This window comes from Kwoniella bestiolae, chromosome 2 (assembly GCF_000512585.2).
Source record: "Kwoniella bestiolae CBS 10118 chromosome 2, complete sequence".
Taxonomy (NCBI): Eukaryota; Fungi; Basidiomycota; class Tremellomycetes; order Tremellales; family Cryptococcaceae; genus Kwoniella; species Kwoniella bestiolae.
This window is the reverse complement of record NC_089242.1, coordinates 748,905-774,558: the sequence shown is the minus strand read 5'-3', so window position 1 is coordinate 774,558 and position 25,654 is coordinate 748,905. Positions and strand designations below refer to the sequence as shown.

Genomic DNA, 25,654 nt, shown 5'->3' with positions numbered 1-25,654 from the left:
GAAATCTCACTAGAATACCAGAAATACATCATTGTGGATTTCATCCTATCTTCTTTGGTTCGAAAATTTCATAGATTAGACCGAGACAAACGGGTCATCTTCTGCACGTTTCCTTCTCATCACCCAAATGCCTGTTTATGATCTATTTAGCTTTCTCTCTATATATCCAATCCATCTTTATGCAGATAGTATCGGTTGTCATATGCTGTTGACATACTAACTCACCAGGTCCGACAAACACGCCAAAATCCGACATTACATTGCAATGCAATGCGAGACGTCGTTTCAGAGTAGCATGATACTAATTATCAGGATATTCATGACATTCAATTAACGAGGCAGAAATACAAAGACAAACAAACAAGACTAAAGAGCTACAGTATCAGGCCACATTCCCTTCCCTTCACCTTAGAGGTCCAATCTTCCAAGATCTACGCATATTCAACTTAAATTTGAATAGAAGACTTCCTGATTCTATTCTTGGCCAGAGTCAACCCGTGAGTCAAGAACAAATACGACTTGAATGCTTTTCTGGCGAAATCGTTCTTGTATAGGTCTTCGGGGTAATCTGCTCCTAGTTTGTATGCTGCGGCCTAATGCACCAGATCGAATGATGAGTAATTTACCACTGCGATGAAGATGATCCACAATCTTGCACAAGAGGGCAGATGAGAGCACTCACTGTTCCAGAGATGACAGCGACTTCATGTGCATTCACCAGAGTCCACGACCCGGCAAAGGTAGTATGTTTCTTATTCCTGTTCAGGAGCCATACGAAGGGAACTACGAATGCGTAGTGCGTCCAAGAATGACAGAGCTGATGCCACCAATCTTCACGGACTATTGACGGGTGAGATCGATCAGTGAGAAGAACTTATGACCCCTCGTGAGGGGGTATACGTGGTCGTACTAAGATACTCACTGATTTTGTCCTTCCTGATCTCATCTCTCGTCCATGTTTGTTCATCTCTCTTATTCAGGAAGATAGTCTGGAAAACGTGATCCTCGAGAGGTAAATTCTGCGGAAAAGGAAACATTCAGCAGAAATTCAATGATAACCCATTGCGATGACGCAGTGCAACTCACTTTGTCGAGTTGATATTGGAAGTTGGTACAATCAAAGCACATCTCCTATAAATGTCATGAGATATTGGTTACTATTCAAATCCATTCGTCTTCTCTTGAAGATCACTTACGAGTAATCGAGGATTCTTTGGAACTTGTTTGATCAGGTACATCCTACAAATATGGAAAAGATCAGCTTAGGGATTCATACTGTCAACGTTCGTTGAACAAAAGAAAGGGTCATTCACGGTTGGAATTCCTTTTCACCCTTTCTGACTCTCTGGGAATCATCCCTTCCATTGATATTTTCAACAGCTTGCGACTCGTCATATTCAATTGTATAGTATTTCTTGATGTAATCGATATCCTACATTGTATCAAAGGGTTTGATCAGCATCTGACGACTTCTCGGTGATTTTTTAGTCCATTATGACAGCTATATCTCCACAATAGCTCAGGACACTGCAGTGCACTACACGATGAGTCGAGGTGTAACTCCACTCACGGTATGCGTAACAGTAATATCATCACTCCACTTGGTATTACCCAAAACCCATTTCTCCCTTCTACTAGCGTCTTTGCCCAATACCCTCTTAGCTGTATCAGCAAGCGTGCAAATCACAATTTCGTCGTACACCTCTTCCGTGGCTGGAAGGTCTTGATCTGCCCCATCGGGATTATGAAGGTCTTCTTGTTGTCTCCTTGGTCTTAGCATGACGCGCACGACGGGATCTCGGGAAGTGACAGCTGCTAATTCGGTGTTGAGACGGACCTAGATGAATTACGGATATTAACTTAGCTTTACTACTTCCGGTTCGTGATCAAGTCAAGCAGGCAGCGCAAAGGAGGATAGGTATACTCACAGTGACACCCCTCTCTTCCAACTTGCCTTGCCATGTTCTATAGAACTCACTGCTCTCCGGGAAAACCACCATGGGAGGTAGGTTGGATGACAACGATTTGGGATCGCAGGGGTACCACATCCCGTATGTTGGCGAGGTGTAGAGCCGTTCCATCATAATAGTTGGCAAGTCGGGGGTAGCATTACCGGTTCCTATGATGGTGTATCAAAAGCGTTAGCAATGTCGAATATACAGTATCAACACAGGAGGAGCACTCCTCCAAAAATTTCTACCCTTACAGCATATGGGCAGGTAGGAGGTGGGAGCATGACGCTCCTTGTCTGATGAGGAGAATTTCGACATGACTCACCCAAAAACAGAGCCAACGATGGGAACAACATATAATCCACAAACTCATCCGACAACCCCGCCATCTTACAAGACACCTTAATAGGAATCAACGCCCAAAAAAGCTCCGTCCACCTAACAATCTTCAAGAACCTATTAAACTTCTTGATGTCCGAGGCATGCTGCGACACAAGATTGGTAGGGAACAAATTTGTCCAGAATTTATCTCCCTTGCCGAAGGATACTTGAAGTTCTACTGGTTCCTCCTCATACCCGCATTTTCTGAAATGGTGGAAAGTGTGTTGATAGATGTATGAACCCCCCTGAACACCCTGGTTCATCCAGTTGGCGCCATGTTTCTTGTCGATGGGGATGGAGAATGCTTGACCACCGCAGTATGCTTGGGCGTCTGCGATACCAAGTAAGAGTATCAGTAAGGCTCGATCGACCTTTGTCAAGGGGGAGGTAAAGCGAGGATGCGATGAGGTAACGGTATGTTCGATCTTGATTAGAAAGGATGCTGGGAGATTGGACGGACTCACCAATAATAGTAACGTCAAACCTATCAGGATGGTTGCTCAGCCCATCGGCACATGACATCCCCGCTGCACCCGCACCGACGATCAACACCTTTTTCTTGTTCGAGGAAGTACTGCTTCGAGCCATGTTGTTTAGTCTGCCTGAAATTGGTTGTTATCAATTGAAATGAATTGATTGAAGGGGTGATGATAACTCTACGATAGGGATGGTGAATGAATATATAAAGATGTGAGAAGAGGTAAGATCGTCCCACTTTGTCTATTTATCTAAGATTGTAACAACGAATGAATGAATGACGGTGCATGGTATCTGATCGATCGGACATGCATCCATCGTGCTCAACTTTTCTGATTTCTGAATCTAGATCAGCCCACATTGAGAAGAGATTAATTATTCCATCGAAAAGGATGGTTCGATCGGCTAACTCATGTTTCGGGTATGACGACATCACCCTACTCGTATGAGTATATAGATTAGATCTCGAAAACAAACAGTGGGATCGGCTACTCTGCAGTCAAATCAGGAACATGATCGTCCACTTGTATGTTCTACACTCTCTGCATATGATGATGATGATAATGGCATATATGATATATATACACACACACATACAAACACATGTATATACAACTACAACAGTTGACTTCACATCTGCTACATACTCGTTCTGAATAGAGAAATGATAATACGAAAAACAGTACAATGGATACACCTCTCACAGCGTACCAACCAATCAGACATAATCTTGTCTTCCACTACATGTCTACCCGCACTCAGCTCTTCACCTTTTTCTTCTCGCTCTTCTTCCCTCCCGCAGGTTCATAGTCGTCATCGTCTTTGCCAGACTTACACTTAACAGCTGAAGCCTTCTGAGACTTGGTATTGACAGTGATGCTACCAGTGATACTACCAGTCTTACCTTTGGTGATGTTGTCATGAGACGAAGACGCTTTGGGGGTTCGACCACGACCTCGAGCACGAGAAGAAGAACCGGGAACTTGAGAGGAAGGGGGAATTTGCGCTGGTGTGTCGATCGTGTCCATCTCGAGGTCCGTCAAGACAGTCGAAGTGCTATCGTTGTTATTGACAAGGTTCGATTTGGTGATGGCCGCTTTCTTGAGCTTAGGTGTAGTATCGTCAGTTCATGCACGCTTACTCCCTGCTTGTCACTCACGTCAACATTATTTCTCTCCTTCGCCTTTCCTTTATTTCCATTCCCAGACGTTGTGAGAGGAAGATTGACATCATCCAGAATCTCAGGGTCCGAGAACTGATTCCATAGCTCTTCTTCCTCGAGATCTGTCACAGCCTTTCGTCTCTTCTGACTCAGAGGAGGAAGGGACATTTCATCGTCAGAGTCTGGCGGGACCTCCATTCGTCGTTTCTTGCTGTTGCTAGATCGATCAACCGTTCCTCCAGTACCAGATAGCTTAGCAGTGGGTGGCGCAGAGGATGGCGGCAGACCGGAAGTAGGCTGCTAAGAGGACAATCAGTATGATGCAAATCGGCAGTGTCTGAAATTGCTCACATCTTGTACGGATTCAGATTGCCCACTCGGGCCTTCACGACGAACTTGGGGCAAACTAGCACCCTGTGTCTTGCTCATCTCCTATCGCACCTGTAAGTCAGCGCAATTCAATTTTAAAGCATTTGCACTCACTTTGATTTGACGATCCTTCATGTCAATCTCGCTACTCTTCGCTTCCAAATCCTTCTTCAACTTTTCAACTTGAACCGTCAACTAGTGCCGCGCCGATGTTAGCACTCATCGTGAGACACCGACTGGCTTGTGATCACTCACCCTTTTGACGTCGTTCTCTGCGGGAACAAGATTGCACCCAGTCTCAGCACAAGTCAAGTCCATGAATGTGGAAACATTCGCTTACTGTAATCTCGTTCGATGGGCTTGAAGTCCGCTGCGAAGACATGTTAATCAGCGTAACAGCAGCGATACCTCAAGTCAACCAAGACTCACACCTTATATTCTCTTCCGCCCATTGGACAAGTTTCATCTCGCTCCGACTCTGAGGGAGCGAGTAGGAACCAATGTTAGAGCCACTCTTTTAAGGGTAACTGTACTCACAACCTTCCCGGCTATGAATCGCGCTATACCTGCATCTTCGTCCTCTGCAGGTTGTGCTTTCAACACAGCGAGTTCGGCTTGGGTGTCTTCGAGTTTCTACAAGAGCATGATGAGCACTTTAGCATGGAAACCAGGTTCACCCCTACTTGCGGTGGTTAAAACTGTTACTCACCTTCTGGCAAGACTTCAACTCGTCCTGAAGCTGAACTCGTCGTCGCATTCAGCATCCTGAATGACTATTCACCTCCGCAGATTTCGACTCACCTTGGCCACATCAGAGTCTTTTGTATTAGCAGTTGTCGAGCCGCCAATCGTGGTGATCTGTGGAATGCGCTCGATGTTGGCTTTGAGATCGTCTCTGAGCTGCTGAAGCTCCTGATGCAGGATATGCAAGGGATTAGCGGACCCTCAGCATCAGGTAGCCAAAATCACCTTTGCTTCTGTCGATGCCTTCTTTTCTTGCAGTTGAGATATTGTCGAAACCTTTTCTCGAAGCTTGTTTTGGGCTTCCTACGAAATGAAATATAGATTTATAAGTTCAATCGTGGCACTGAAGCTTCACAATCCGCAAATGCAACTTACCTGCAACTGTATGAGAAGATCATTGGTTTTCTCTTCTCCTTGTCCCTTCTCAGTCTGCACTTCCTTGATTGTCGCTTCCATTTGTTTGACTTTGTCTTTGAACTCCGAAACCTTGTTTAAGAGCTGGTCTCGCTCATCGAGGAGGCTTTGCTGCGCCTCCATCTGTTTGTCATGCTCCTCAGAGTCTCTTTCGAGACTTTGGGAAACGGTTCGATCTGTTAGCGTTGCTAACAGCAAGTCGTTAAAAGATCGCGAGTCAACTCACGTTTCAACCATCTTGACAGCTGCCTTGAAACGGTGATCAAGATCCTCCAGCTTCTTCGTGTACGTTGCTTCAACCTCTTTGATCTGCTCTTTGTGCTTCTTGTCGAGTTGAGTCAACATCTCCTTGGGATCGTGGCCTTCACAACCCCTTTGATCAAGAAGATCAACACACTCTTCGATGATCTTCTCGTATGTTTCGCTAGTGTTTTGGCTCTTCTCGAGGTCGGTATGAGCCTTCATGAGGCTGTAGGTCTGTCAGCACACTTGATATGCTTTTCTGAATTTACAAGAGCTTCACTCACTCCTTCTCAGCTTTGATGATCCTTTCCATCAACTCTGTCAATTTCGACGATGGTCCGTCTTCTTCTTTCCCTTTGTGAAAGCTATACAACAAAACCATCCTCAGCTATGAGCATCCTCACCATGCTAACACACCATCGAATCACTCACTTGGCGTCTAGCTTCTGAAGAGTAGGTGCAATATTCTCTTCATAGTATGATATCTTGGCTTGGAGTTTATCACTAGTAGCGGGACCTCGTCTGTCATCGACAACTCTGTAATCTCGTCAGAATGGCACTCACATTGTTGATTTCTGGTCAGAAGAAACGGAGTTCAGCCTTTTGATCTCCTTCTCAGCTGTATCAAGCTTCCCAGTTTCATTCTTCAATTCGTTAAGAGTCTCGCGGATACGGGCAATGGAACTACTTGAGTCCTTCAGTGCTAAGATTGGAAGTCTCCGTCAGCACCAATTTCGAAGCGTTATCTTGGACGAAACGTACCAGCGTTGATCGGAGCTATGCCGCTCTCCCTGAAATTCTTCATATCTTCAACTGCTTCATTGAATGACCTAGTCAAAGCATCGTTCTTGTCTCGGGCACAGGTATCCATTTCTTCTCGATTCAGAGCCTCCTGCTTCAACCTAAACGATTCCGACAGAGGATCAGCACCGTCCAGTTTCACATTGATTCCAGCTTGCGATACTGACCGACTATCTAGACCCCTCACATATTCTCTGAATTTGCCAGTACTACGCGCATTGGCTGATTTCGCCTTTGCGACCTCCCCCTTCAGGTGACTTTCGACACCGCGCAACGTTTCGATCTCCTTGTCTCGTAAGGAGATTGCGCGACGATATCCTTCTTCTCTCGCTCTCTACCATTTTTGTTTCAGCTTTGCTCAACTCCATCATAGACAGTAATGCAGGGGAAAGGAACTCACCAGTTGCGCATATGGGTCTTGAGTGGGAGGAGGTATACCGATGAATTCTTGATCACCGGAAAAGGACTGCATTTCTGGTTGTTCTTCCGATGCTTCCAAATTATGTCTTGAGTACTGGTGAAGAGGTTGCGCTTGAGGTCTGGGGTGAGTGGGTGGCTGATTAGACATCCTAGAAGTTGATCGCTCATTAATCACCGATCTACCCCTCCCCATCTCGACACTAGCAGCAATGGTTGGTTGGTGATTGATTGGGGTGTCATGATGAAACACTTGCTCAGAACGGGGTGAGGAATAGTCGCTTCTGATCGATTCATGGACTTCCTCCTCACCATAAGCCGCTCGTGCCAAATGGGGCATCGACTGTTGACGTCTGAGGCGTCGGGGGTCCCTGCTTGGAGTTGTTTCCTCCTGATGGTACCCATCACGAGGTCGTTGGTCTTGGTCTTGAAGGAGATCACTACCGGGGGGGTGGAAATAGCTGGCAGCACCGTTGGAATTGCTCCTTCGACGGTTGGTATTGGGTCTTTCCACTTGCCCTGAATGATCTCTAGATGATGGCTTGATGTCAAGTGCTTCTTCTTCAGGCGACGATACTCGTGGTCGCTTTAAAGCGGATTTCAATGGTGGGTGAGCAGAGGGTTGAGGTGTGTGATGAGCCTGAAAGGCAGAACTAGTTCCTCCTCTGTCATGATTACCATTTTGAGCGGTAGCACTTGGTTGTGCTCGACCTTGACCGAAGGATTGCGATCGACTTAGAGGTTGTCTTCGGGCTTGTTCTTGTGGAGGTTGAGCTCGAGATCGACCTTGAGACGGAGGGGGATGTCCTCGATTCTCTTCGATTGCGGGGGCACTTGGAAATCCGCTGTGTCCTTCGGGATCTTGAAAATCGTCGTTGTTGGAGTCGAAGAGCCCTCCAACTGGTCGAGATGACTGAAAATAGTTACTTCTTGGGGGTTGTGCTTGATGTTGTGGCTGAGGCTGAGGTTGAAACCCGGATCGGGATCGAGATCGGGGTGGACCTTGAAGAGGTGGTTGGATTCGTGAGTGAGGTTGGTTTCGGGATTGGGGTTGAGATTGAGGAGCTTCCGGGAAACCGGAAGATTCTTCCATGTTCATGGAAGCGTGGGAATATACGGGCGCAGGAGGAGGGTTGTAGGGTGGTCTGGCACCGTAAGGATGACCGTTGTTCTGTCGGTATTGTGACATCTGAAAAAAGAGCCGCATTGATTAGCTTGCGATCATTGCAAATGAAGTAGATTAGCTCGAGTATGGTGAAATAGCGATGCGTACCTTGTTGTGGGCTGACGTGAGCGTCTCTCGACTAAGGCGCAAATGATCAAGTCAGCCTTGAGATCGAGGAGGATAGGCGGAAGGCGATAGGGATGAGAAAGACCAATGACGAACGTCCTCTCTTTGTTGTGTGGACATGAGGAGTGAAGGATGGTGGGTAGCAACCTTTCCTTCCTCCTTCCTCTTTTCTCCTCCCCGCTTTTTTCCACTCAGCGTCTGGGGAGAGGTGAAGTGAAGAAAAATGAAACAACTACTCACCTTCAAATCACCGGCCGTGAGGAAAAGGGAGAAGAGGATACTCTTATCGTAACTAGGAATAAGTTACAGCAGCAGATGGAGCAGAAGGAGAGGAGAACACGAAACGATGAGAAGATGATGAAGAAGGTAGAAGGAAGAAAGAGAAAGAAAGAGGAGGAAGAGGAAGGAACGCTTTGGGTATATATACTTTATCCTACCTATACCTATCACTGATGATCGTTAATGAACGCACAGACCGATTTATTTTCGGTTGACTGGACTGGTCTGATTAGTTGACGTGTACAACGGATATATAGTATACTGAAGTATATGTTATAATCAATATCATTGCAATGCATCCTATTCATCATTTCAGTATATAGTATATGATAGTATCGATATACAAGAAGAATCCATTTTGTACTTATCGGGATGTACTTCATCCGCCCTTCTTCCTCCTTCCCCTGCTCTGGACTTGATCATCCCATCTTCCTTACTCTTTTCTCTGCTCCGAGGTCACGCTCTTCTAACCTACTTCAATGGACTCCAAGGACATGGTACCATGATGGTAGACTTCATACTTTGAGCCAACTTGACGGTCTACGCGAGCAGCATGTTAGCTTTACTAACCCTTGTCCTGCTACGTCATCCGATCGCAGTTGAGAACAGAATAACTCACCTCTTGAACAGTATCACTCCAACTACCCACACTCCAAGCCTGTTCTCGGGTGTGTTTACGAGTTTCCATGTCGCTAAGATGAGATGCAATCAGCTTCTATACTCTGCAACTATGGCAATGAAGCTGAAAATGCGCTCACGGATATTGCCAAATATGATGAACTTCGTGAAGCTGGCCTACTTGAGAGAAGAAGGCTCCTACGGGTTGCTACATCCATAAAAATAGAATTAGCTTGCTGAGACACGAATAGAGAATCTTCGCTTCTTTGACCTCAACACCCCGTCGAGGGCGATTTATTGTTGCTCGTGGAGGGTATGTTTGGACGGAATGACAACTCACAACAAACCTCTTCCTAGCTTCCAAACCCCTTCTCCAAGCATATTCCCAGTCCAGCAATTTACCAGGTTGTAATTGGTAGGATCTCATCTCGAAGATGCCTCCATCGGGATAGCCGCTATCGTGAGGCGGAGAAGATGGCCAGAAACTAAATTCAGAAACGATTTGGTGTTGTCGAGAGTTTATCAAGGGGAGGATTTGGGATTGGAGGGATTGCATTTCCTATGAACCGATGAAAGGTATTAGCAAGTTGATTATGGTTGGTACTTTCGCGAAGACCTTGAACATGAGTATAGAAGGGTAGGAAGAGAAGCGTTAATATGATATGTGACAGGTGACAGTATACGAAATTCAGAGAGGAATTGCATTACCAGTGTACTCCAACGCTCCAACTGAAGAATGAAGGAGAAAAAGAAAAGAAGAGAAAGTGATAACCCACCTTACTTCCCCTCAACGCCCTGTTAGTCTCATCATACCCCTTATACCCCTCATACTCCAAAATATGAGTAAATTCTCCAACAGTCCCAACGACACTCTCCCAACTTCCCGTCAGCTTCACCCTCCCAAATTCACCATTATGGTCGATCAACTCTTTGAAATACTTTTCCGCTGCTGCTAGATACTCGTCTCGTTTGGATGGGATGACATTGTGCGTTATTTTCTCATGAACGTATTTGCCTCTTCCTACCAACTTGGAGTGCTGGCCTTGGTGGGAAGGCTCGATGAGACCTGCTGCTTTGGCTTCCTTTGAGCCGTATAGTAATGACTGAAGGAGTACCATTAATATCCCTCTGTGCTAGGGTAGAGATGAGAGGTGAAGCAACGGGACTAGAGGAAGAAGGCGAGGATAAACTTCAACTCACACCGAAGAACCCCTCTCCACCTTTCTTGGGATCAACTTCTGGATCCGTATCTGCTGTTACTCCCCCTGGAGTGACCTTCTTGTCCTTTGTTACGGAAGGGGTGGTATGGAGGTTGGCAGAGAGGGGAGCAAATGCTCTCGGAATCCGCTTTGAGGCAGTACGAAGAGATGTGAGTGACATGATTCTTGCTGATCGATCGGTTGAATGATGGTAAAAGAAGAGAGAATATGGTTGAATGAGACGATAGCCAGTATAAGTGCTGTACAGACTCGGCTCAACCGGTCAAGGTGTATGCGGGGGGATATGCTGATTGTCAACTGATGACGATTCAACCCACCACCCGACCCCACCTTTGCCCCACACTTGATCGACATGCCCTGTTAAACAGAACTGCCACAACACACATATACCCGTATTGCCGGGTAGGGTACCACGTTGATTCATTCGGCGCATTCGGTTACTATGGAAGCTGCAACCTTGTTGAATCAATGTTGATGTATTCTCTCTTCACTCTTCTCTCCTCTCCATATCCTCCCTGAAGTGACTTGAGAGAGGGTATATATATCCCACAAGGTAGACTGACAAAAGGTATCTCTTGATTCACCTCATCATCATATCAATCCAGTTGAATCGTAATCGCTTATCAACTTGTTTTCTTTTACTGCCCTCCCTCTTCGCTGCGTTCGAAATGATCCGACATCCACCAACACGAACGTCCGTACGCGACTTGCTCAATTGTCATACTACGGGATGACGGGATGGACGCGAATTCCAATTGGTAGTATCAACCCAAGACATCTTAATCCCAACCTGATACCCTAGCTTTATATCTTTCTGGCTGGAATAGGAGAATAGGTGAGTGCATTCCTCGCGGAGAAGCCTTGAACAGCTTCCTTTATTCTCGCTATTGGATCCTTCCCTTACACAGATATCGTTCCACTCATAAATCCTCATTCCTCTTGTTCTTCTTATCCTGGAGACTAACACTTACCCAGTCCTAGGCACAATGTCCAACATCGGTGGATCTCGTTCGCGTTCACCTCCACCCCCACCTCGAGAATACCCACCACCAGGTGAAAGGGAATACGACGATAGACCAGGAGGAGGGTTCAGCAGGGGTGGATTCGCACCTATACCTCATCGTCATTCCGATTTACCTCCCATCCCAACCCCACCATCGAGGTTTGAGCGAGATGATTACGATAGAGGAAGGAGAGATAGGGAGTTCCCAAGGAGAGAGCTGGATCCAGATCCTGAGGATAGGTATGAAAGGAGGGAATGGGATGATTATGGGAGGAGGGGGAGTCATTGGGATGATGATTATGGTGGGTATGATACTTCAGCTAGAGGAAGACACGTCGAAGCTGATCCGAGTTGGCCTCATCTTATTGCTAGACCGACCAAAACGAAGACGTTCGCCTTCTCCTCTTGGACCCTCTCATAGACAACGACTCCACTCACCTTCCCCTCCACCTCCCCATAACAGGTACTCTAACAATCTTCCAGATCCAGCATCTGTAGAGTACCTCTTACAGTTCCGTCAATTCGCTGAATGGTTCAGAGCTTCACACCCTCAAACTGCCAAAGCAGATGAAGAAGAAACTAGAAGACATAGAGAACTGATCGAATCTGGTCAAGCGAATGAGCATGAAGCCAAGGAAAAGGTTGGTATGGCAAAGAGATATGAGAGATATAGGAAGGAATTCCATTCGAGGCAGGTGAGTTTACCTTCGCCCAACCAGTGATCCTTTGGGTAATTAAGTGGACAAGAAGAGATCGAATGAATCAGCTAACGGCATTGCCAATAAAACAGCTCTACGCTCTCTTCCTCACCCACAAAGACTCAATATGGTTCCAAGAACGATACTCGCATTTACCCGAATTCGTCTCCTTCAGAAGAAGGTTGAATCGTCAAGGTAGAGTACCGTTAGCTGAAAAGCATCTGGAAGAAATGAGATCTGGTGTATGGGATACCGTTGAGTTTGATATGGCTGGTAAGTTTACCTTATATCAAGTTAATCGAAAATACTGATGATCGATGGCAGAAACGGAAGGCAAGCCCACCGACAAGTCACGCGTAAATGAAAACGACGAACCTGAAGGTCTCGATCGAGCTTTGGGAGATGGTGGAAATTGGGTTGGAGATGAGACTCTCCGTACTGAGATTGCACCTAAGCCTAAGCAAGTCTTTGTTAAGACCGCCCCACCCACAACCAGTAGAAAGGAATTGGAAGAGGTCAGTTGGTTGTTTTGCGGTTGCCAAACGGATGACAGAGAAGGAACTGACTGTCCTTATGACCTACATAGCTCTTCGCTAGAGTACCTGGATTCCAATGGCTCGCGGTATCCGAACCTGCTCAAAAGAAATCCTTCCACCGTGTCGCCTGGGCTCAATATGCTGATGATGTGGATATCGGAGAGGTGATCAATAAGTTGGATGGACAGAAGGTCAGCTGAAAATTGTAACCTTTGTCGGATGAGAATGTTAGCTGACAGTTGAATAGATTGACGGCTTTACATTCCACATGTCTGTCAACTCGACGCCTACCATCGGTCGATTGCGAGTGACGCCCTCCCTATCTAATTCATTGAACCGACTCATTTCAGATGGTGAAAAAGCGAAAGCATTAGCGCTTAAGCTGGAAGAAGAGTTATTAGGTGATGATGAAGATGAAGAGGATAAAGCTGAAGCTGAGGGAGAGTCTGCACCTAAACCAGAAGGTGGAGAGAAGAAGGTTGCAGGGTTGAGAGAGAAAGTCAGTGATTCCGTTGAGGAGACTGTTCAAAGGTTATTGGAAACGAATGGGTTGTTGGGAGAAGATCTAGATGAGGAAAAGAAACTGCGCAGAGTGGGTTGAATCTCATACCTAAGTCCTACTTGTGGGAGAAGGATCAAACTGACAGCTTATTTATCGTATCTATTTTAGGCTAAAATCATCCTGGATCAATGGCTCGCTTACCTCCGACACGGTCTCGCCACATGTTATTACTGCGTCGCACCCATGTCATTCGCCGAGGAATTGCACAGGAAATGTATCGGTCACATGAGACCTCATCCCAGTACGATCAGTGAACCCCCTGTTGAGGAAGTCAATGGTGGACCTGGACCTGGACCTGGACCTGAGCCTGTCGAAGCTGAACCTCAGCCCCAGGTAGAAGAAGGAGCAGAGGGCGATGAAGATCGAGAATTGAGGGAGAATGAGCAACCGAAAGAATCTGTCAAGGAAGGTAGAGAACATGGGTATGGGAAGAAACAGTTTTTCCCTCAGAAGACTCAGGATGAGAAGTGGGCGGAGGGATTGGATCATAAGCTTGGGCCGTTGTTGGGCGAGGTTGATTTGGTTGATTATGGAGGGAGGGATGTTGAAGCGTGAGTGAAATCGTCTGTTATGGTGGGATCTGAATTGGTAAATTGCGAGGGATGTCTCGCTAACTCATGGTTGTTTAGCGAGACCAAAAAACTCTGCGCACCATTGATCAAACAGGAAGAGACCAGTAAATACAGGTGTAAAGATTGTAACAAGTTGTTCCGAGCGCCAGAGTTCGTCATCAAGCATATCATCGTCAAGCACCCTGAAATCACCAAGGCCAAGACTGATGATGTGAGTGGTGGTTCCATCTCCTCTCACTCCTACTCCAGAGGAATCACAGACCTATGAATGAAAGGGAACATCAGCTGATTATGACATATAGATTTCTACGCTTAACAATTATGTCCTGGATCCTCAACATCTCCAACCCTCCCTCTCAACCCCCGCAGCAGTAGACGACAAGCTTCCCTCCACATCTATGCCCCTCCCAATCATGCCCCTACCCACCCAAGGAGCGTTCAACCCCTCAATGTCCAACCCGGGGGCAGGGGGAGATATGAACATGATGCAGCAGCAGATGATGATGATGATGCAGATGCAACAGGCCATGCTGATGGGTATGCCAGCTATGAACCCCCAAATGGGCTTTGGGGGCAATTCGCATCATCAACAACATGGTGCGAGGGGAGGAGCAGAGTTGGCATCTAGGATGGGTGGGTTCGCTCAGCCCACTTCTTCAGGGAGAGACGGAGGGGATAGTGCAGGAGGGCTGAGTGTCCCTCAAGGTGGGGAGGATCCAAGAGCCAGGAGGGGGAGAGTGAGTTATACGGATTTGGACGAACATCCCTCTGGTGGGGGTGGGGGCGGTGATGGGGGGTTGCCATATTAGAGTGGAGTGGCTGGACTTGTGGGAACGAGGCTATATGGTTATGTGGGGTGGTGCGGGTATTGTAGATGTACGTGTTGATCCTGTTTATCATGACAGATGAAAGATGCATATCGTGTAAAGAAACGTTTTTGTCACGTTGGATACCCAGCCATGAATCAGGAATATGTGTGTGTATGTGGCATTACCAAGACATAAATGCTAATTCGATTCTCATCAATGGGAAGGTTGAGATCAGATAGTAAAGTATAGTAAAGTATACATGACATTGTGTCTATAGGGTTTCATTGCGCGATCTAACAATAGTCAAGCGTGGCATCAAGCTTATAGAGACAACTCGCCCAGACCTAGATCCAGAGTTGTCCCCAAGCCCAACAAAGAGCATTCTCCTGAAGGTAATCTATCGCCCAGGCAGATCGACAAACACAAATTGAGGTTCAGGATATTCTCGAGACTGTCGATTCAACATGATCAGTACATGGTAGCGGCTTGTCAAAAAGAAAGGACCAACTCACCCGTCAGCACACCTGCATTCCCCATCTACCTCCACCTGATCTACCCTACAGCACATCGTCGATTTGAATTCTTCTCCCTTCGAACATGCCAGGTTCCCGTGAGATTGGGGTTTGGCCAGTCTGATCACTCGAGGTGGAGGTGTGAAGGCATCGTCATCTGCGGTGGACGGCTCAGGTGAAGGCGAGGGTGCAGATTGAGCGTCTGAAATGGTGGATGTAGACGCTTGGACTTGAATTGAGCTCGATGTAAAGTCAGGCACAGTTGTGGGAGTAGATGCAGGTGTTGCAGAGGAAAAAGTGGATGTTGGAGGTGGAGGGGTGTATCCTGCATTTTGCACTTGTTGGGGTACGGAGTTGACATTGACATTCTCGTCCTGCGCATTACAGTTCGATACGGTCGTGGTTGCCCATTGCGTCTGAGTCTGGGTAGCCCACTGAGTTTGGACAGAGGTCGAGGTGATCGTTTGAGTCTGAGTTTGGGTCTGAGTTTGAGTTTGGGTGGCCCAAACAGTCATTGGTTGGGTGGTAGTGATCATCTCGACCTATACCATCGGCGTCTTATCAGCTGCATTCCCACGTTCTATCAGCTGGTACAACGACCTAAAACTTACAAAGACAGTAGCGGGGAGGATAATAGTACTCGTACTAATACTAGTAGTGAGAACTACATTATTGGCTGAGACTACTCCATCGTCTTCTTGTGCTTGAACAGAAGGTTGATCGGGCGAAGCGATCGTAGCGAGTGGTGAAGGTGCAGAAGCCGGGGTAGAAGTGGAAGTGGGAACTCCATCGAGGGTAGTAGGTGGTACGGAGTTGATGATTAGGTCGGTAGCTGTAGGGATCGAGTCGACCGTAGGACCAGGGGTGGGCGAGGCTGTGGGACTGGACTGAAGGAGGACTCGAGGACGGGGTTTGGCAGCGAGGAACTTGGTGCATTTCTAGTTGGTCCCAAACGTAAATCAAACAAATCAGCTTGCGCCTCATTTCATTTCAATACAATTAATAGCAAACAATCGAAGTCTTCGTCATTCTTGAGGGTCTGGATGTACCACTTACCCCGTTAGGTTGATATCCCCCTGGACAGTTGAATCCTCCGTCCCCGTCACAAGTAGGCATTGAATAAGCAGGGTAGGTGAATCGTTTACCGCCGAATCGGATCTACTCTCTTCATCAGCTTCGACATCCATGATTGAACATAATCTTTGAGGGTATGTATGACCCACCTGGGCCTCCAAGAACGCATCCAACCCATCAACCTCATCCAATCCCAGATCCACACCCAATTGAGCATCAATGACGATCCCTCTACTTTCGCTCCAACATACACAAGGCACGTTATATTGTCTATCCGACCAATAACCGATGACAGGTCCACAGGTCAATTCCTCGTCATCTCCCAGATCTACGTTCAGGCCGACTGTAGCGTTGATACCTAGAAGGTCGAGGTTGGCGTTGAGCGAGATATTGAGTGGTCCGGTTATGCTTTCCACTGTATCGAGGAGGGAATCGACTATCCCACTGTGGAAATTATCTCCTAGAAGATTAGTAGGAGTGTCGGGCAGAGAGGCAGGCAGGATTGGAAGGGCGTTCCTATCACCTAGTGGGCTGGTGAGGCCGTCCAAGATGGGGAGATTGTCGAGACCCAGTAAAGGGGCGGGGAGGGGGGCAGCTTGGAAGAGCGGTAAGAGGGGTAGAAGGATGAGTAATGTCTTGGAGAGCATCTTAGTCGTACAAGTGCTTTGGGTGTTTGGGATCTCCGTTGGAAGGTGAAAGCCAAATAGCGAAATCGAAGGTTGAATCGGTCGAGTTGAGTTGTGTTTATTGGTGAAAGAGGATGTATTATTGTCTGTTATGATGTTATGATCTGAGTACAATAGTTGATGATATTACAGATTATTTACAGTGTTGAATAAGCTTATTATTGCTATGGTGGTGACTAGCAACCACGAATTATAAAGTACCACTTGGGTAGAAGTCAAAAAGTGAAAGAGCGAAATCGAAGTTGATTAAGATAAACAATGAGTTGTTTGGAAACGAGAAATAAAGGAAATTAGGCGACAGAATCATAACCTAGATATATATGCACAGAGCACAACCTGAGGTATATGCAATCAAGCATTGGCCAAGGGAAGGCTTAATCACTTGTCAGCTTGTTAGTTGGGTGAATGAACACTCGTTTCGATAATAACTGGACTTGTCATCTTCGGGCGCGTCTTCAGATCTTCCAGATTTCCAGGCGGGTCGGTCAGTATCGGTATCTCAGCTTGAATACACAGAGATTTAAACATGGATCGAGTTGTGAAGAAGAGTGAGTACTTAGACGTATGTTTGTTGGTAATTGCCGTTCGTAAGATACAAAAAATGAATGTTCATGGCCAGAGGGTCATCTCATTCATAATTCACGTCTTTGCGACTGGAAAAGGCAGCTTGATATGTATAGGACCTACGACGCGACCGTGGGAAAGTGATATACTATGGGTGATATGAGATGACGCGCTCGAGCCCACCATACCATACCATGATACTGTGAGATGATTCGTGCACCAACGACTCACAATAACACAACAAAGGTATCTATTAGCCTCCTACTAATCGACTACATAGCAGATAGCAACAACATACATCTTGTCAGTCAATCCTAGCTCCTCAACCTCCTCTTAACTCTCCCATCGTCATGTCTCGTTTCGTCCGTTCGGTGAGTTCGCGTCTTTCCCTTCCACTCAACAACGTCAGTTGACGAGGTGTGTCGTCCAGTCCAAGTACCGACATGTGTACGGGGCCAAATCAAAGGTCAACTATGAAAATGCCAAGATCTCAGGATCAGCTTGGGATACAGATCTAGTCACTGCTGGTGGTAAATACTTGGCTGTCAATTGGCAAGTATCGGGTGGTGGTGTGAGTGTTTATCTACTTCACCTAGCTGCCTGACACAATTCTGTTTGATAAGTGAGGATGCTCACGTTGCCTGATATAGGCCTTTGCTATCCTCCCTCTCTTCTCACCTGCTACTCCACCTCAACCAGCTGGTTTCCCAACCAAATTACCAGATATCATCCCTCTCGCTCGAGGTCATACCGCTCCTGTACTCGACACAGCTTGGTCGCCTTTTGACGATAACATTGTAACTTCGGCGGGAGAAGATGGAAAAGGTAAGCTACCGAGCTCTTCGCCTCGTTCTCTTGATTAACAATTTAACGTCAGCTAACCAATCCTGTCCGTGCAGTTCTCGTATGGAAAGTTGAAGACTCACTATTCGAGGGATGGGGAGAAGATCACTGGGTACCGGAAGACCTGTCACCCGAACTTAGACTCAGTGCCGGTGGAAGAAAAGTCGGACAAGTCATTTTCCACCCTACGTCCTCGAACCTCCTCACAGCCGCTTCAGGAGATCATCTTGTCAGATTATGGGATATCAGTACTGGTGGGGATGCGCCTAAGATTACGCTCAAAGGTCACACCGACTCGATCCAAGGTATAGCTTGGAATGCTGTCGGAAATACCCTTGCTACGGTTAGTCAGCTACTCTCTCCGTTTTCGTCCGAGACGAGACCATAGCTGATCACACCCTCATTGACGATATATAGACATGTAGAGATAAGAAACTGAGGCTATTCGATCCTAGAGCGGGAACAGATGCTGTCAGAATTACAGATGGGCATGCTGGTGTGAAAGGCTCGAGGGTTGTTTGGTTGGGTGATAGAGATAGGATCGCTACCACTGGTGTAAGCTGCAATTGTTCTTCCTACTGGAAATACCTCAGCTGATGTCATGATCGATATAGTTCAGCAGAATGTCAGACAGACAAGTCTCGCTTTGGGATACTGCCGGTCTGACAAACCTTGAAACCACTTCACTTGACTCCAGCGCGTGAGTCCAGCTGGCGCGTAATGGGATACAGGAGCACAGCTAATAATTTATGCACAGTGGTATCATCATGCCTTTCTACGCTGAGGGTAACGATGTCCTCTTCCTTGCTGGTAAAGGGTAAGCTGTTTGTTTCGTCGCACTCAGAATTCAGCTCACCTCAGCATGATAGTGACGGTAACATCCGATACTATGAGTTCGAAGGAGACTCGCTGCACTTCTTGAACGAGTACAAGACATCTGATCCTCGTGAGTCAGCTGGATGTTTAGAACCATTGTCAAATCAGCTGACTTTGAACCGCAGAACGAGGTATGACCTTCCTCCCTCGACGAGCTCTCGACGTCAAGGAGAATGAGATTGCCAGAGCGTACAAACTTGCTGGAGGATGCGTCGAGCCATTGAGCTTTATCGTACCTAGAAAAGCGGAATCGTTCCAGGCTGAGTAAGCCAAGCTGTTCTGTAATATCAAATCTTGAGCCAGCTGACAGTTGTGATCAAAGTATCTTCCCACCTGCCAACTCCATTGAGCCGGCGCAAACCGCTGCCGACTACTTCTCTGGCAAGACTGCTCGACCCAAGGAAATTGATCTCGAGACCAGAGCAACCAGCACGAACACTGCTCCCGTACCTGAATCCGTTAAACCTTCTGCTGTTCCCACCCCTGCCCCTGCTTCTGCTACCCCTACTCCACCTTCTGAGCCGTTCAAACAGGAAAGCAAGACGGCTCCTGCGCCTACTCCAGCAAGTGCGAAGAAGGAGATTGACTCTGTACCTGAAGTCACTGCTAAGGGCTTGGAGATCGAACAGCCTGATAGTGAGGATGAGAAGGTAGAAGAGAAGAAGCCTGAACCCGTTAAACCCGTTGAACAGAAGAAAGAAGAACCTGAACCTGTCAAGGCTGTTCAAGATAGCTTCGCTGGATTGAGTGTCAAGGATGAGAAGAAGGAGAATGGCAGTGAAGTTCCCCCTGCTGTGCGTTCGTCCTGTTGTGGTGTAGTTTCCTTAAATTGACTGTGTAGCTGACGGCTACGATCATTGTGTTAGCCCACAAACACCCTGCTAATCAAGAAACTCTCTCCTGCTGCCACGCTACCAACTCGAGGATCACCCCTATCAGCAGGATACGATCTATACTCAGCCGAAGAGAAGGTCATCCCAGCTCGTGGGAAGGCTTTGATCGACTTGCAGATAAGTATCGCTGTTCCCGAGGGTACTTACGGTAGAGTTGCACCAAGGAGTGGTCTCGGTGAGTCTCCTTCACTTTTTGAATCAGCCTTTCGTGGTTTCCAGGGTGAAGTCGATGACTGATATCTGTGTTGGACTTCGTAGCGAGCAAACACTCCATCGATACCGGTGCGGGAGTTATCGATGCGGACTACAGAGGTCCAGTGATGGTTTTGCTTTTCAACCTTTCAGATGATGAATTCACTGGTGAGTCTCAGCTGGTACACGCGCTTCTTTGAAAGTCCGCGCAGGTAGCTGATAATGTGTGATGATAATAGTCAAGAAAGGTGATCGAGTCGCACAGTTGATATTGGAGAAGATTGTCTTAGCAGATATTGCTGAAGTAGACGTAAGTTCTACTACTCTTAATCATCACTTGTCCCGTCTGAGCCCACATGACATCCGTTCCAATCCCTGTCGCCATTTCTACCTTTATGTGTTCATGGACTTGATTAGATCATGCTAATCCTATATCTTGCAGGACCTCGACGTTACCTCTCGAGGAGCAGGAGGGTTCGGCTCGACAGGTGGATTTGGCCAAGCTATCAAGGATGTAGCTAGCAAGATTCTTTAAACGATGAAGCTTTGAAAATGTGAATTAGAAGTCAGGATGAATGGGTTGTGATCTCTCGATCATATAAAAATAGGATATTATCACTAAACAATGCAAACTCTTGGATGATCCTCAAGACATTCAAATCTATCTATTCATAAACACTCACGCATACTCGTCCAGACGGTTACTGACGTTATACATTGAAATATACTGACAATACGTTAAAGTTCTGTATGATCCTCTTTCTCATCATTCGAAGAAATCGGTATCGTCCCATGGACATGGATATCCCCAAGATCTTCCAATGCGAAATCTGATTACCTGATCCAGTACTCTAACCATTCCAGTCTGTATGGGATCTTTGATCGTTTTAGTTCTAGCTTTATCAACTTATCTCTTCTTTTCCTTTGTTTGGGAGATGTCGATTTGGAATCGCTCTGGATCGAAGATACAGCTCGAATGATCTTTTCCACTTCGCCGAGGCATGAAACGGCTTTATCGTTGTTGGTATGTTTGGCAAATTTGGCGTGATATCGCTCATAAGCTACTCGAATCCTTCGTAAGAACCTCTCCAATTGAGCTGATTGATCTTGACTTATCTCCAACTGCGACAGCAATAACTGGTTGTCGTCTTTCAGAAGTTCCAAGGTCTCCGAGGAATACTGACATGCCTGGGCTAAGAGTTGTTTTTCCCCTTTAAGCTCTTCGTTCGCTTCTCGTAACTCGACCAAAACCCCGTTCAACGCTTCCAGTTCACGATCCGAATCTTCCCTTACTTTCTCGAGGCGTTCTTTCTCTTCGTTCAATGATTCCACGTTGACCTCTAATTTCTGAATTTGCATCTTCAAGGCTTTTCTCTGGTTTTTGGACTTCAGGTTGGACTCTTTGGATTGTTTGATTCGGTTATTTAGATCCAGCTGTTCAATCTTGAGATTTTTGATCTCGCTTCGTAGGATTTGGTTGGATTCGTGTTCATCGGTAAGAGCCACTTCCAATTCATCTTTTCCCGTTCTCACATCGCTTAGATCTGTTTCTATTTCTGCGTACTTTCTATCTTTCTGCTTGACTTCTCTGGTCAATCTATCTTGCTCTTCGCTCAGCTGTAAGTTGACCTGTTTGATGTATTGCAGATCCCTTTCCAGCTCAGATATCTTATCTCGCAGTTCTTTCTTGGACTTCTCATCCTTCCCCCATACCAATCTTGAACCTTCAAACTCCTTCTGCAGCCTTACTAGCTGATCTCTCGCGTCCTTCTCTGACCTGAGCAGCCCATCATAGCGGGACTTCGACAATTCCCGCTGTTTCTCCAACTCCTCATTCTTCGTTTTGACTAGATCATACTCCCTCCTAAGCGCATTCAACTGCTCCCAACCCACTTTCCTAATCTCTTCACACCGTTGTTTCTCTCGCTTCAGCTCTTCCTGCATCTCCTCGTTATTCTTCTGATAGGTAATCAAGATCTTCCCGAGTGATTCCTTTGATGCGTTCAACAGAGTGATTTCCTTTTGAAGCTTGCTCGTCGTATCCTTCAATTGATCATTTTCAGTTCTGAGCGATGAGATATTTTCGTTCTCTCTCAGCAGTTCTTTAGCTAGAGAATCATTCTTGTTCGACAAAGATGTGTTTGCGATTTGTAAATTCATAATACGATCCTCCTTTTGAATCAAATCCCTTTTGAGACTTTCCAAACCATTTACCAACTCCAAATTCCTCTCTCCCATGTCCCCAAGCCGTCTCTCCCTATCCTTAACATCCTCCTTGAACCTATCCACCTCATCTCGTACCCTCTCCGCCTCCCCTCTCTCCCTATTCACCCTCACAACCACCTCCTCCAACCTCCCTCTCATCCCCTCCAGTTCCTTCGAATGTCTACTCCTCTCTTCGTTCAGATGAGCCGCTGAAACACTATTCAAACCTTGTTGATGTAATTGAAACCTCAAAGACTGAATTTCGTTCCGCGCTTGGTCCAGTTCCGCCGATTTGGACGAAAGGAGAGATTCGGAGTTGATCACTCTTGATTCGAGGGTTCGGATGGCGGTTGATGAGGTTCTTAGTTGAGACTGAAGGGATTGGATGGTTTGATGAGCTTGGTGTAGTTGGGGGATGGCTGGGTGGATGATGGTGTTGTATCCTGCCTGTGGAGGGTGGAACTGAGGGTAAGAAGTAGAACTAGGCTGAGTGGGGGTATAAGCTGTATGAAACCCAGGTTGAGAGAAAACCCTTCTTCCCAGATGTTGAGGGATGGGAACGGGGTGTCTGAGAGTAAGTGTGGGTGATTGAGTAAATGCCCTGAAGGGAACGACCGTTGAGGTGGATGTTGAGGAGACTTGTCGGAGAGACTCTGATACGACTGAATTTGATGGAGAAGCCGTCCCTGATCTATCCAGAGCAGAAACTAGAAGATCGGATTGACTTTGACTGTGACTCTTGGATAGTGAACGAGTGATCATGCCATTTGGAGTGAGGGCGGGGGTATGGGACGAGGGAGGGGTACTCTGTGGTCGATTTGAGAGGTGGGGATATCGTTGTGGAGCTGGTGGTGGGTTCGAATCATGCTAGGATTTTCATGCAGATTCAGCGGGATGAGGGCGATATGATGGACGGAGAGGGGACTTACCGTGTTGTCTTGACTTGATGATTCGATTCTACGCCTTTTGGCGCCTACATTCTGTATATTCCCTTGACTTCCTTCCACCTTGGTATCCGAGTCCACTTCGGTCTCTTGACTGGACCGTACGAGAATGGTTTCTGACATTACTACTGTAGCTTTTCTCAATTCCGGTTGTATGCAATTGGAGGCTGTCAGTTAAGAACCAAGTCAACAGCAACCAAAAGCAAGAGTATCATATTTTTGCATGACGATTCACTGGTCGAAATTTTCGTTCACAATCATAGCTCAAGGGTTAGATAGGGTTATCAGGGATATTGTCGAGCTTGAATCTATCGGATTGCGGTAATGGTATCATGGATACAGTACCAGCTGCATTTCTCAACCTTTATGATGTATCAAACTACTGTATAACTGTGCGCAACTTCATGTTGCTAAAGACCCAATGAAACCCGAATTTCATTTCAATCGTCTTGCCCAGCAGGACACTCCACTACATTTTCGATTTTATCCTTCACTACTGTCGGATTCACACTCTCCAACATCTTGATCCTCTCTTTCAGCTCCTTGATGTCTTTCCTTGCATTACCGAGATTCGCCCCGGAACGTCCAGCAGTCATATTTGCAAAATCTAACTTGACTTTCGTCTCTTGGAGCTCGGTCTGGCAGTTCGATAGTTTGTCGGTGAGGGATTGGACTTGTCTTTCCAGTTCTGTTACTCTGACGGAGTCGCTTGAGCCTGCCTTGGGAACGGGAAGGGAGGGGGCATTGCTGATAGGAGGCGTATTTGTGGACGTAGTACTCGTAAGCCTATTGTGCTGCTTCTGAACAGATGTCGAAATAGACTGGACTTGAGGACGAGTTTGGAGTGATCTTGCGCGCCAAGTTGTTGCAAGATTTGGCTTGAATGGCAGCGAGATAGTTTGGGGAGCTGTGTGTGATCTAGGGGCTTTTGGAGCGTTCCTACGGGTGATAAAGGTAGCTTGTGGGGTAGTATGTACACCAAGGACCGGGAAACCATCTCTTTGAGGGGCTGGTGGTAATCTCGGCTGAGGGGGGACAGTAGGTCGAATATCCTTGAACGCCAGATAGGCGAGGTTGGAGGCGGGATCATAGAATTTGGAATGATCCCATTTATTGATAGAAGGGGGAGTGCCGCTAGATTTGGCAACGCGTGATGCAGAGATCTGGTCCATCCGGAGCTTGGAGGTTGGATCGACGGATGAGCTGGAAATATGAAGACTGTCGTTTTCTTTGGAACGGGTTCTCGACCTCCTGTCCTTGTTGGGTTTGGGCGGGAGTTGAAAGCCGAGTCTTGCGGAGGGTGAATCGGTTTTCAAATCTGCTCTTTGAGCATCAATCACTTCGCATATACCAGTAACTGGGGTTGCTTCAAGTGTTGCACTCTCAGTAGGTACGTTGGAGGCTGAGGGGAAGGTGACAGTGGTCGTTGGTGTAGAGAGGGAGGGCTGAGTTGATAGATCTCCAGTGGGAGGATGAATCGGGTGCAATGCTGAGATGGGCTCGTGGACTCCAGGAGTCTGGAGCTGTATATCGCAGTCAGTCTAGTCAGTATCTATCCAGTTTGATAATTGTCAGCTTGGTATTTCTCACTCACGGGTTCGATGACATTCAATCTTGGCCTTTTCTCCCGTGACTCGTATTCTCCTTCCTCCTCATCTTCCTCTCGGGTTCTCTTCTTGTTCATGCTAGACATGGAGCTGGAAGATATCAGGTCAAGGCTGGATGCCATCAATCCAGTCGATGAAGGTTGATACAAGTTGATGTCGTGAGCTGGTTCGTCGAGGTCAACCCTAGGGGGTAGAGGTGTAGGAGGCTGCATATCCCTAGCAAGGCTGAGAAGGAGGTTCGGATCAACCATGTCGAGTGTTTGATCTTTGATAGAAGTTGAGTGTTAAATTGAAGGTGATATACGGGTTAGTAAGGATGATGCAGGATGATAAACAAGAGAAATACTCCAGTAAGCGCGTTTCATCATCTTCTACAGCATTCACTCTTCACGGACCATCGTACAGTATACACAACACAGGACAGTCACTTCTATGTCCGGATTGAATCGTTTCCTGTCTATCCTATTTCTCTCGCATCACCGTTCATGGGGGCATGCATGCAACTCCAAGGGGTCGTCATATAACAACTCACAGGTCGGTACAGTATTTGCATGATTTCTCATTCAACTTTACGCGTAGAAAGAGGAAAGTGGCGCACGGACCCCTCCCCTCAATCTCTCGATCAGATTCACCGGTCTGTGCCACTTTTCCCTTCATTCGAACCATCTAATCATACAGTATGAACTGCTTATCATACAGTATGAACTGCA

The 25,654-nt window shown here is 46.8% G+C and overlaps 8 protein-coding genes across 8 annotated transcripts; 2 read left to right on the top strand and 6 right to left on the bottom strand.

Moving 5' to 3' along the window:
• Nucleotides 1–446: 446 nt before the first annotated feature.
• On the bottom strand, nt 447–2,921 carry I302_103427 (uncharacterized protein; the record flags this gene model as incomplete). Its single annotated transcript, XM_019188794.1, has 10 exons — nt 447–593; nt 683–840; nt 923–1,019; nt 1,087–1,131; nt 1,197–1,239; nt 1,314–1,432; nt 1,571–1,837; nt 1,929–2,119; nt 2,278–2,664; nt 2,798–2,921. The coding sequence occupies 10 exons, from the start codon at nt 2,919–2,921 to the stop codon at nt 447–449; spliced, it is 1,578 nt and encodes a 525-aa protein (XP_019048356.1).
• A 647-nt stretch (nt 2,922–3,568) lies between these two features.
• On the bottom strand, nt 3,569–8,149 carry I302_103426 (uncharacterized protein; the record flags this gene model as incomplete). The annotated part of the gene is made up of 18 exons (XM_065869668.1): nt 3,569–3,916; nt 3,970–4,272; nt 4,324–4,404; nt 4,456–4,536; nt 4,597–4,613; nt 4,682–4,711; nt 4,771–4,819; nt 4,879–4,974; nt 5,051–5,080; nt 5,143–5,253; nt 5,311–5,388; nt 5,461–5,656; nt 5,726–5,968; nt 6,027–6,107; nt 6,175–6,246; nt 6,307–6,445; nt 6,505–6,877; nt 6,944–8,149. 18 exons carry the CDS (start codon nt 8,147–8,149, stop codon nt 3,569–3,571), a joined length of 3,534 nt encoding a protein of 1,177 aa, XP_065725740.1.
• Nucleotides 8,150–9,001: 852 nt separating this feature from the next.
• On the bottom strand, nt 9,002–10,528 carry I302_103425 (uncharacterized protein; the record flags this gene model as incomplete). Its single annotated transcript, XM_019188792.1, has 6 exons — nt 9,002–9,070; nt 9,150–9,222; nt 9,289–9,356; nt 9,489–9,707; nt 9,925–10,251; nt 10,349–10,528. The coding sequence occupies 6 exons, from the start codon at nt 10,526–10,528 to the stop codon at nt 9,002–9,004; spliced, it is 936 nt and encodes a 311-aa protein (XP_019048354.1).
• Nucleotides 10,529–11,354: 826 nt separating this feature from the next.
• Nucleotides 11,355–14,548, top strand: I302_103424 (uncharacterized protein; the record flags this gene model as incomplete). The annotated part of the gene is made up of 9 exons (XM_065869667.1): nt 11,355–11,673; nt 11,744–12,066; nt 12,162–12,342; nt 12,394–12,584; nt 12,656–12,796; nt 12,853–13,197; nt 13,276–13,718; nt 13,797–13,950; nt 14,042–14,548. The coding sequence occupies 9 exons, from the start codon at nt 11,355–11,357 to the stop codon at nt 14,546–14,548; spliced, it is 2,604 nt and encodes an 867-aa protein (XP_065725739.1).
• A 321-nt stretch (nt 14,549–14,869) lies between these two features.
• On the bottom strand, nt 14,870–16,781 carry I302_103423 (uncharacterized protein; the record flags this gene model as incomplete). Its single annotated transcript, XM_019188790.1, has 5 exons — nt 14,870–14,999; nt 15,061–15,602; nt 15,672–15,998; nt 16,117–16,218; nt 16,284–16,781. The coding sequence occupies 5 exons, from the start codon at nt 16,779–16,781 to the stop codon at nt 14,870–14,872; spliced, it is 1,599 nt and encodes a 532-aa protein (XP_019048352.1).
• Nucleotides 16,782–17,734: 953 nt separating this feature from the next.
• I302_103422 (uncharacterized protein) lies at nt 17,735–20,723 on the top strand (the record flags this gene model as incomplete). Its single annotated transcript, XM_065869666.1, has 15 exons — nt 17,735–17,755; nt 17,815–17,955; nt 18,035–18,209; nt 18,284–18,570; nt 18,645–18,782; nt 18,842–18,927; nt 18,985–19,044; nt 19,097–19,173; nt 19,229–19,367; nt 19,426–19,753; nt 19,796–19,897; nt 19,970–20,171; nt 20,255–20,356; nt 20,428–20,498; nt 20,631–20,723. 15 exons carry the CDS (start codon nt 17,735–17,737, stop codon nt 20,721–20,723), a joined length of 2,022 nt encoding a protein of 673 aa, XP_065725738.1.
• A 299-nt stretch (nt 20,724–21,022) lies between these two features.
• I302_103421 (uncharacterized protein) lies at nt 21,023–23,460 on the bottom strand (the record flags this gene model as incomplete). The annotated part of the gene is made up of 2 exons (XM_019188788.1): nt 21,023–23,260; nt 23,323–23,460. 2 exons carry the CDS (start codon nt 23,458–23,460, stop codon nt 21,023–21,025), a joined length of 2,376 nt encoding a protein of 791 aa, XP_019048350.1.
• Nucleotides 23,461–23,777: 317 nt separating this feature from the next.
• Nucleotides 23,778–25,195, bottom strand: I302_103420 (uncharacterized protein; the record flags this gene model as incomplete). The annotated part of the gene is made up of 2 exons (XM_019188787.1): nt 23,778–24,860; nt 24,932–25,195. The coding sequence occupies 2 exons, from the start codon at nt 25,193–25,195 to the stop codon at nt 23,778–23,780; spliced, it is 1,347 nt and encodes a 448-aa protein (XP_019048349.1).
• Nucleotides 25,196–25,654: the final 459 nt, after the last annotated feature.